The sequence below is a fragment of the Notolepis coatsorum genome, assembly GCF_963971535.1.
Source record: "Notolepis coatsorum genome assembly, chromosome: 5".
Taxonomy (NCBI): domain Eukaryota; kingdom Metazoa; phylum Chordata; class Actinopteri; order Aulopiformes; family Paralepididae; genus Notolepis; species Notolepis coatsorum.
Genome location: NC_140169.1, coordinates 16,650,439 through 16,662,573, shown reverse-complemented (window position 1 = coordinate 16,662,573; position 12,135 = coordinate 16,650,439). Strand labels below are relative to the sequence as shown.

Sequence of the window (12,135 nt, the reverse complement as noted above, 5' to 3'; positions counted from 1 at the left end):
ACATTACACACCTATAGCGTCCTGTAACATTACCTATCTATAGCGTCCTGTAACATTACATACCTATAGCGTCCTGTAACATTACATACCTATAGTGTCCTTTAACATTACACACCTATAGCCTGCTGTAACATTACACACCTATAGCGTCCTGTAACATTACACACCTATAGAGTCCTGTAACATTACATACCTATATCGTCCTGTAACATTACACACCTATAGCGTCCTGTAACATTACACACCTATAGCATCCTGTAACATTACACACCTATAGTGTCCTGTAACATTACACACCTATAGCATCCTGTAACATTACATACCTATAGTGTCCTGTAACATTACACACCTATAGCATCCTGTAACATTACATACCTATATCGTCCTGTAACATTACACACCTATAGCGTCCTGTAACATTGCATACCTATAGCGTCCTGTAACATTACACACCTATAGTGTCCTATAACATTACATACCTATAGCGTCCTGTAACATTACACACCTATAGAGTCATGTAACATTACACACATATAGTGTCCTGTAACATTACACACTTATAGAGTCCTGTAACATTACACACCTATAGTGTCCTGTAACATTACATATCTATAGTGTCCTGTAACATTACACACCTATAGCATCCTGTAACATTACACACCTATAGCGTCCTGTAACATTACATACCTATAGCATCCTGTAACATTACACACCTATAGTGTCCTGTAACATTACACACCTATATCATCCTGTAACATTACACACCTATAGTGTCCTGTAACATTACATACCTATAGTGTCCTGTAACATTACACACCTATAGTGTCCTGTAACATTACACACCTATAGCGTCCTGTAACATTACACACCTATAGAGTCCTGTAACATTACACACCTATAGAGTCCTGTAACATTACACACCTATAGCGTCATGTAACATTACACACCTATAGCGTCCTGTAACATTACATACCTATAGTGTCCTGTAAAATTACACACCTATAGCATCCTGTAACATTACATACATATAGCGTCATGTAACATTACACACCTATAGTGTCCTGTAACATTACACACCTATAGCATCCTGTAACATTACACACCTATAGCATCCTGTAACATTACCTATCTATAGCGTCCTGTAACATTACACACCTATAGCGTCCTGTAACATTACATACCTATAGCGTCCTGTAACATTACATACCTATAGTGTCCTGTAACATTACACACCTATAGTGTCCTGTAACATTGCATACCTATAGTGTCCTGTAACATTACACACCTATAGTATCCTGTAACATTACACACCTATAGCGTCCTGTAACATTACATACCTATAGCATCCTGTAACATTACACACCTATAGCATCCTGTAACATTACACACCTATAGCGTCCTGTAACATTACCTATCTATAGCGTCCTGTAACATTACATACCTATAGCGTCCTGTAACATTACATACCTATAGTGTCCTTTAACATTACACACCTATAGCATGCTGTAACATTACACACCTATAGCGTCCTGTAACATTACACACCTATAGAGTCCTGTAACATTACATACCTATATCGCCCTGTAACATTACACACCTATAGCGTCCTGTAACATTACACACCTATAGCATCCTGTAACATTACACACCTATAGTGTCCTGTAACATTACACACATATAGCATCCTGTAACATTACATACCTATAGTGTCCTGTAACATTACACACCTATAGCATCCTGTAACATTGCATACCTATAGCGTCCTGTAACATTACACACCTATAGAGTCATGTAACATTACACACCTATAGTGTCCTGTAACATTACACACTTATAGAGTCCTGTAACATTACACACCTATAGTGTCCTGTAACATTACATATCTATAGTGTCCTGTAACATTACACACCTATAGCATCCTGTAACATTACACACCTATAGCGCCCTGTAACATTACATACCTATAGCATCCTGTAACATTACACACCTATAGTGTCCTGTAACATTACATACCTATAGTGTCCTGTAACATTACACACCTATAGTGTCCTGTAACATTACACACATATAGCGTCCTGTAACATTACACACCTATAGAGTCCTGTAACATTACACACCTATAGTGTCCTGTAAAATTACACACCTATAGCATCCTGTAACATTACATACCTATAGCGTCATGTAACATTACACACCTATAGTGTCCTGTAACATTACACACCTATAGCATCCTGTAACATTACACACCTATAGCATCCTGTAACATTACCTATCTATAGCGTCCTGTAACATTACATACCTATAGCGTCCTGTAACATTACATACCTATAGTGTCCTGTAACATTACACACCTATAGTGTCCTGTAACATTACCTATCTATAGCATCCTGTAACATTATATACCTATAGCGTCCTGTAACATTACACACTTATAGTGTCCTGTAACATTACACACCTATAGTGTCCTGTAACATTACACACCTATAGTGTCCTATAACATTACACACATATAGTGTCCTGTAACATTGCATACCTATAGTGTCCTGTAACATTGCATACCTATAGTGTCCTGTAACATTACACACCTATAGTATCCTGTAACATTACACACCTATAGCATCCTGTAACATTACATACCTATAGCATCCTGTAACATTACACACCTATAGCATCCTGTAACATTACACACCTATAGCGTCCTGTAACATTACCTATCTATAGCGTCCTGTAACATTACACACCTATAGCATGCTGTAACATTACACACCTATAGCGTCCTGTAACATTACACACCTATAGAGTCCTGTAACATTACATACCTATATCGTCCTGTAACGTTACACACCTATAGCGTCCTGTAACATTACACACCTATAGCATCCTGTAACATTACACACCTATAGTGTCCTGTAACATTACACACCTATAGCATCCTGTAACATTACATACCTATAGTGTCCTGTAACATTACACACCTATAGCATCATGTAACATTACATACCTATATTGTCCTGTAACATTACACACCTATAGCGTCCTGTAACATTACATACCTATAGTGTCCTGTAATATTACACACCTATAGTGTCCTGTAACATTACACAACTATAGTGTCCTGTAACATTACACACCTATATCATCCTGTAACATTACCTATCTATAGTGTCCTGTAACATTACACACCTATATCATCCTGTAACATTACACACATATAGCGTCCTGTAACATTACATACCTATAGCATCCTGTAACATTACACACCTATAATGTCCTGTAACATTACACACCTATAGCATCCTGTAACATTACACACCTATATTGTCCTGTAACATTACATACCTATAGTGTCCTGTAACATTACACACCTATAGTGTCCTGTAACATTACACACCTATAGCGTCCTGTAACATTATACACCTATAGAGTCCTGTAACATTACACACCTATAGTGTCCTGTAACATTACATTCCTATAGCGTCCTGTAACATTACACACCTATAGCGTCCTGTAACATTACACACCTATAGCATCCTGTAACATTACACACCTATAGCATCCTGTAACATTACACACCTATAGCGTCCTGTAACATTACACACCTATAGCGTCCTGTAACATTACATACCTATAGTGTCCTGTAACATTACACACCTATAGCGTCCTGTAACATTATATACCTATAGCGTCCTGTAACATTACACACTTATAGTGTCCTGTAACATTACACACCTATAGTGTCCTGTAACATTACACACCTATAGTGTCCTGTAACATTGCATACCTATAGTGTCCTGTAACATTACATACCTATAGTGTCCTGTAACATTACATACCTATAGCATCCTGTAACATTACACACCTATAGCATCCTGTAACATTACACACCTATAGCGTCCTGTAACATTACACACCTATAGCGTCCCATAACATTACACACCTATAGCATCCTGTAACATTACACACCTATAGCATCCTGTAACATTACACACCTATAGCGTCCTGTAACATTACATACCTATAGCGTCCTGTAACATTACACACCTATAGCGTCCTGTAACATTACACACCTATAGTGTCCTGTAACATTACATACCTATAGTGTCCTGTAACATTACACACCTATAGTGTCCTGTAACATTACACACCTATAGCGTCCTGTAACATTACATACCTATAGCGTCCTGTAACATTACACACCTATAGCATCCTGTAACATTACACACCTATAGCGTCCTGTAACATTACATACCTATAGCGTCCTGTAACATTACACACCTATAGCGTCCTGTAACATTACATACCTATAGCGTCCTGTAACATTACATACCTATAGCGTCCTGTAACATTACACACCTATAGTGTCCTGTAACATTACATACCTATAGTGTTCTGTAACATTACATACCCATAGTGTTCTGTAACATTACATACCTATAGCGTCCTGTAACATTACATACCTATAGCATCCTGTAACATTACACACCTATAGCATCCTGTAATATTACATACCTATAGCGTCCTGTAACATTACACACCTATAGTGTCCTGTAACATTACATACCTATAGTGTCCTGTAACATTACACACCTATAGCATCCTGTAACATTACACACCTATAGTGTCCTGTAACATTACACACCTATAGTGTCCTGTAACATTACACACCTATAGCATCCTGTAACATTACACACCTATAGCATCCTGTAACATTACACACCTATAGTGTCCTGTAACATTACATACCTATAACGTCCTGTAACATTACATACCTATAGCGTCATGTAACATTACATACATATAGTGTCCTGTAACATTACATACCTATAGCGTCCTGTAACATTACACACCTATAGTGTCCTGTAACATTACACACCTATAACGTCCTGTAACATTACATACCTATAGTGTCCTGTAACATTACATACCTATAGTGTCCTGTAACATTACACACCTATAGCGTCCTGTAACATTACACACCTATAGCGTCCTGTAACATTACATACCTATAGCGTCCTGTAACATTACACACCTATAGTGTCCTGTAACATTACATACCTATAGCGTCCTGTAACATTACACACCTATAGTGTCCTATAACATTACACACCTATAGCATCCTGTAACATTACATACCTATAGAGTCCTGTAACATTACACACCTATAGTGTCCTGTAACATTACATACCTATAGCGTCCTGTAACATTACACACCTATAGCGTCCTGTAACATTACATACCTATAGCGTCCTGTAACATTACATACCTATAGTGTCCTGTAACATTACACACCTATAGCGTCCTGTAACATTACATACCTATAGCGTCCTGTAACATTACACACCTATAGTGTCCTGTAACATTACATACCTATAGCGTCCTGTAACATTACACACCTATAGTGTCCTATAACATTACACACCTATAGCATCCTGTAACATTACATACCTATAGAGTCCTGTAACATTACACACCTATAGTGTCCTGTAACATTACATACCTATAGCGTCCTGTAACATTACACACCTATAGCGTCCTGTAACATTACACACCTATAGTGTCCTGTAACATTACATACCTATAGTGTCCTGTAACATTACACACCTATAGCGTCCTGTAACATTACATACCTATAGTGTCCTGTAACATTACATACCTATAGTGTCCTGTAACATTACACACCTATAGCATCCTGTAACGTTACATACCTATAGTATCCTGTAACATTACACACCTATAGCGTCCTGTAACATTACACACCTATAGCGTCCTGTAACATTACATACCTATAGCGTCCTGTAACATTACACACCTATAGTGTCCTGTAACATTACATACCTATAGTGTCCTGTAACATTACACACCTATAGTGTCCTGTAACATTACATACCTATAGTGTCCTGTAACATTACATACCTATAGCGTCCTGTAACATTACACACCTATAGCGTCCTGTAACATTACATACCTATAGCGTCCTGTAACATTACACACCTATAGCGGCCTGTAACATTACATACCTATAGTGACCTGTAACATTACACACCTATAGTGTCCTGTAACATTACACACCTATAGCGTCCTGTAACATTACATACCTATAGCATCCTGTAACATTACCTATCTATAGCGTCAAACACCTTTCTTGATCCTCCTGTCACAACTGTCGCTTCCCTGATAGGTCAATTCGCCTTATCGACTTTGCCGCCATCTTTATCTTCTCAGATCACTAGGAAGGCGCTTCAATGAGCAAGCGACTAATTCACTTCATAAAAAATATTAAATATTAAAACATGAAAAGTATGGCAGTGGAGAAAAACCTGTGTCAGGCAATCTGTTTGTAATTCCAATAGTGTATTCTGCCTGTTGTTGTGATTATTTTGTTTCTCGATCTGGCGTTTTTAAAGTTCTAACATTGAGGTGAACGGACACGTCAACATTTGCAGCCCCAGCGCATCAAAGTCAAACATCATGGCGGTCAGGAGAATATGGCTAATACTCAGAGATTTTAAAATCATACAAATACAAATTAAAATATCATATTCTGTCATATATTCTCAAGAATCTCAATCTTGAAAAGTCCAGCAGCTATTTCTAGAAAAAAAGAAATACGATAATCATTTTAGTTTATTTATCTTATTCTGTTAATAAATAGATAGATAGGGAGGCTCCTCTGCATAGTGAGGAGTCAAGTTCTTATCTTTTATATTCTTGTCTTGGTTCATTGTTGTCCCCAAAAATAAGACAAAAACCACAAAAACAACACAAATAGAATCATATATATTGTTTTTTTTAACAGTTAAAAAGAAACAGTTTACAAAATTATACATACAAGGAAGTGTTGCAGGTATTTGCACAAATGCATGTGTAAAGGATTATCAATGAGAGTGTGACATATTCTGTGACCTCTAACCCTGTATGACTTCGTCACAGGTCCTCCGGGAGTCACAGGCAGGGAGGGACTGAAGGGAGACAAGGGGGACACTGGGGACGCTGGGATGACAGGTATGCATTCATGTCTCACTTCATAAAACACACCCTACGTGTGTGTGTGTGTGTGTGTGTGCGTGTGCGTGTGCGTGTGTGTGTGTGTGTGTGTGTGTGTGTGTGTGTGTGTGTGTGTGTGTGTGTGTGTGTGTGTGTATGTGTGTGTGTGTATCCTTGTGTCCTACCAGGATCAAATGTCCTCACACGTGAGACAAGAAAAGGGCATAACCATGGTAATTTAAAGAGGAAACCAATATTGGAGGTTTGTCAATTAAATCAACTCATCGATTAGTTTACAAAGTCCTATGACTCTTAGTCGACTGAGGGCAGGGGTTAAAGTGGGCCGGAACGATCTGGAACTGGGTTCCGGCACCTTCGATTGGCCAAAGAAATGAATAAAATAAGATATTTTATCCAGGCGAGGTGGTAAGTCAGTTTGTTTCACATAACATATCACATATCACATAACATTCACTCTTTACACAGATGATCTCTACAGCAGGGTGTCCTCTTTACACAGATGATGACCAGGTGGCTGTTCTGAGTCGCCCCCAAAAAGGTTCAGTTGATAGTCTTTCAAAGGTTGGGAAATATGAAATAACTAGTGGTGGGACTCGATAAAAAAATTTGGACAGGGATATCAGGAACAAACACACAGGGACGGGGAGAGGCAGAGTAGGGGAGATTAGTCCATGAACGTGACAGTAACAATTGCATTCCCAATGAATATTAGGTTAGAAAATACATTTGCTGGATTAACGTGACTTCCTCTAATGTTAATTTGTTAATTTGATTACATATGTTCCCATCTTGTTGTGTACAATAATTGCCCCCCCCCCCCCCCCCCCCCCAACTAGGTATTGGCTGAATATAGGTTTCAGCCAAAGCACCCATACTGTTCCAATGTGTGTCAAATCCCACTTTAACTCTTGACTGAGGGGTACTACACGTCGTAAAGGACAGCCCTAATGTACGTCTGTGTTGCTCATATCCTTATGCGTGACATTATTGTTCCATTGTTGCCACATTTCCAGGACCAAGTGGTGCTCCAGGTCAGAATGGAACAAGCGATGGTTTCAGTCATGATGGCATCGGAATCCAAGGTCAGTCTCAGCTAGGGAAAGCACAGACAATGGGATGGACACAAATATCTTTATTACACAGATATTAATATTGTGTATATATATATATATATATATATATGTTCCCATCTTGTTGTGTACAATAATTGTTGCAAAAAAAAGATAGCGAGGCGTTACACTCACTTTATTAGATACATCTATACAACTAAGTGTAGGTTTCAGAGAAAGCCAATACTGTTCCAATATGCTTTTATATAAAGCAAATGTGAATGAACTGTGGATTTCGTACCATTTTATCTTTTTCAGGACCAAAAGGACTTCCTGGTTTCAACGGTACTACAGGTTAGCGTGTAATAATGATTATTGTTGTTGTTGATGTTTGCATCTCTCTCTCTCTCTCTCTCTCTCTCTCTCTCTCTCTCTCTCTCTCTCTCTCTCTCTCTCTCTCTCTCTCTCTCTCTCTCTCTCTCTCAGACTAGTTGTCCCTTGTTTAATTTATGTTTCTTTCCCCCCCAAGGTCCCAGTGGGGCCCCCGGACCCAAAGGTGATGTTGGCCCTGAGGGTCCGAAGGGAGCGATGGCAAGCCAAGAGAGTGAGTTTGCTCATCATGTCATGTCGCTGCATTTCAACCACACCCAAACACACAGGGCGGGATCCACTAACAATGGATTGCGCTGTGGGAATTGCACCCTTAACTGCGCTGGGTTTGCACACAGGTTCTGCTCCGTCTTTGCGAGCTATCCACTAAGGACATTGCACGGATGAGATACCAGCGCAGACACGCCCATTATGTGTGGAGTTTTCCCCTGATCTGATCTCTATTCCAATTACATTTGTCACTTATAATTGTATTCAATTGTGCTATATTTAATTTCGTTTATATCCCATTTAATTGTATTCAATCTCTTTATTAAAGGGAACTATCTTATAAATGGCCTTTTTCAGTGTTTAGCATTGTTTCCTAGCTATGTGGACTTATATTAATAGGATCTATGTCTCTAATTCTCATATTGGCGCATTCTTCCAATTCTCCTCTCACAATATTCACCCTCACTGAACTGAGTCATCTGAACATGTGCTGATCTGTGATGTCAGAGATGTCTCAGCTGCATAATAATGTGGCAGTTGATGTGGCAGGGTTAGGGTTAGGGTTACAGTGGTTGGAGCCCAGCCTCAAAACGGCTTAAGATCTTGAGGTAGAAGAATGCTGTTTTTGAGTACTTGATTAGAAATACAAAACAATGAATAAAAAATAAAAATTACAGAGGTGTTCCATAGACTCACAGGAATTGTGTAAAAGTGCCCAAATAGTGAAATAAATAGTAAAATAGTTCCCCTTTAAGTTGTAAAGCCCTGGCCTATATTTGATTTCATAATTATATTATATTTATACTAGGGCTGTCAGTTTATCGCGTTAATTAGATTAATTAATTACACAGCTAATTATCGCGTTATGAAAATTAACTCAAAATGTATTTCCATTTTTTTTTCTTTTTTTTATAATCTTTTTTTTGTATCTCATTCATTCCATATACATGTAGAATACACATTTACAGACTTTTTTTTTAATATGGTCTATGAATCTATGAATCTCAGGGAATGTATTCCCAGTGTCAGAAATACTGTGGGCTAGATCCACAAAGAATGGATTGCACGGTGCAAGTTGCACCCTTACAATTCACTATGAATTGAAAATGGAGGACCCTGATGTAAACAAGACGAAAGTCTTTCTCTGGTCTGCATCCCCTTAACAATTGTGTGTATTGAGCCGTACTGTATTGTACCCATTCTGCAATCTGTTAATAACATTTTCATTCAATCAATCAATCTGGGCGGTGATTGATTGAATGAACATTTTATTTTGAGTAAATTGTAATGAACCAAATGAGAATATAAATACATTTTTTTTTATCTTTGACTGTGAATAACACCATGCTCAAATTGACCAGACCTGACAAATCTAAGCAAATTAATAGATGGAAGATGATTAAACAGAAGGTTTGTAGATTACAGTACAGTACTGAATTCTGCCATCCGGACACATGCAATTTTATATATGATTATAGAATATCAGGCATAAAATGGTTATGCGATTAAAATGCGATTAATTAGATTAATTCATTACAAATCCTGTAATTAATTAGATACATTTTTTTAATCGCCTGACAGCACTAATTTATACGCCACTTTGCGAAGGCTATCTCGGCCTGTGGCTTTCTATTTCTCGAACAAATCATATACTGTTTATAAGATCTATTCTCTAGTGTTCCAACGAAACCTCAATCAACAAAATCCGTCCATAGATTCTGGCTGTACAGGACGAAATGTAAGGTGGCATAGTCAGTCACTTATATAGCCATATTTTTCACAGCCAGACATGGAGCAAATCACGCCATGTTGCGAAGGCTATCTCGGCCTGTAGCTTTATATTTCTCGAACCAATCATATACTGTTATAAGATCTATTCTCTAGTGTTCCAACGAAACCTCAATCAACTAAATCCGTCCATAGATTCTGGCTGTACAGGACGAAATGTAAGGGAGCGTCCTTATTGCATAATTACTGTACTACTACTGTAACTTGTCCCGCAACACCCCTCTTGACAATTTAGGCACTGTGCCAGTGAAGATATTTTATAATTGACGAATATTTTGAGGGAGCAAGTTGCATTTAATGTTTAGTTAGGATAATATAACCTCAGCATTATCCTCCAGAATAAACATTTCATTGGCCTGCTTCCAGGGTCTATACTCCTCAATGTCTCCGGATGATTTCGGTCTCAATTAAATAAAAAAGGTGATATTCTCCTTCGAAATATTCTTTCACAGGCACGCCTGCGTCTGGCAACAATTACTGCTGCCATGATCACCTGTGACGCTGGCAGTGACACTGGCATGATGCCTCTTTATAGTGATTAGGGATCGGTTCTTATTTACCACCATGTCTGTGAAGACGGTTGGTGCGTCGCGTTAACTGGTCGGTGCAATTGACGCCGGCCTTTCTACCAAGCAGATTCCGACGAGGCTCATTTGCATAGAAAGGGGACATGTTCCGCCCATATTACCTCATTTAAATACGCGCCAATTGCACCGGATGCAATGCTGACGGAACGCATGAGCCACCTCATTTCACCCGTTGCGCGTTCTCTGTGGATACCAAACAGAGTTTTAGAGCGATATGCACTGGCTTTCCGTCAGAAAAAGCCGCGCAAACCTTTGTGGATCCCGCCCACAGTATCCTACAGTCAGAGTTATGCTCCCTCTTCATCCATTCATCAGTTTGGTCTCCGTATTTCACATTTATGGAATGAAAATAATCAAAATCATTCATTCAACCATTCAATCTCATGTCACAGGTATTGTGCGTCTAGCCGGAGGGACGAGATCTAGGGGTAGAGTGGAAGTGAAGCAAGAGGGCGCCTGGGGAACCGTGTGTGATGATAACTTTGACGCTAATGACGGCAAGGTCATCTGTAGGATGTTGGGGTTCCAACAAGCCGCTTCAGTCTTCACTGCACCCCCAGGTAAGGATACTTTAGATCAGGGGCTCCAACAAGCCACTTCAGTCTTCACTGCACACACACGCACGCACGCACGCACGCACGCACGCACGCACGCACGCACGCACGCACGCACGCACGCACGCACGCACGCACGCACGCACACACACACACACACACACACACACACACACACACACACACACACACACACACACACACACACACACACACACACACACACACATGAAAAAGTTATTAAAAAAAGTCTGTTCAAATGTCCTGAACAGGTCCCATCCACCTCCAAGGTCTGAGGCCCCACTTGTATTAGGTGCAGCAATATAAAAGCAGTGCATACAGTGCAGACATGGAATGAGTATAAAAATAGACAATAAAATAAACTTACATGAGCATAATATTAGCATAAAATAGAAATAGTAAAATAGTGCAATAGTGCACTGCAATAAAAAAAATCTCATCTACAGTCACACACAGTCTGGATGCAATGAGTCCAACCAGCAGAGTGTATTAAACGGCTACAGTGAAGAGCTACGTTTTTAGCTTACTTTT

The 12,135-nt window shown here is 39.1% G+C and overlaps 1 protein-coding gene across 1 annotated transcript in view; it reads left to right on the top strand.

Annotated features, from left to right (window-relative positions):
* marco (macrophage receptor with collagenous structure) overlaps window positions 1-12,135 on the top strand; it is a 99,629-nt gene that overhangs the window by 71,275 nt on the left and 16,219 nt on the right. Inside the window, exons 10-14 of the mRNA XM_084314799.1 lie at window positions 6,931-7,002; window positions 8,019-8,087; window positions 8,373-8,408; window positions 8,584-8,658; window positions 11,422-11,589. Of these exons, the coding sequence (XP_084170925.1) occupies window positions 6,931-7,002; window positions 8,019-8,087; window positions 8,373-8,408; window positions 8,584-8,658; window positions 11,422-11,589 (420 nt within the window). The remainder of the gene's footprint in view (window positions 1-6,930; window positions 7,003-8,018; window positions 8,088-8,372; window positions 8,409-8,583; window positions 8,659-11,421; window positions 11,590-12,135) is intronic.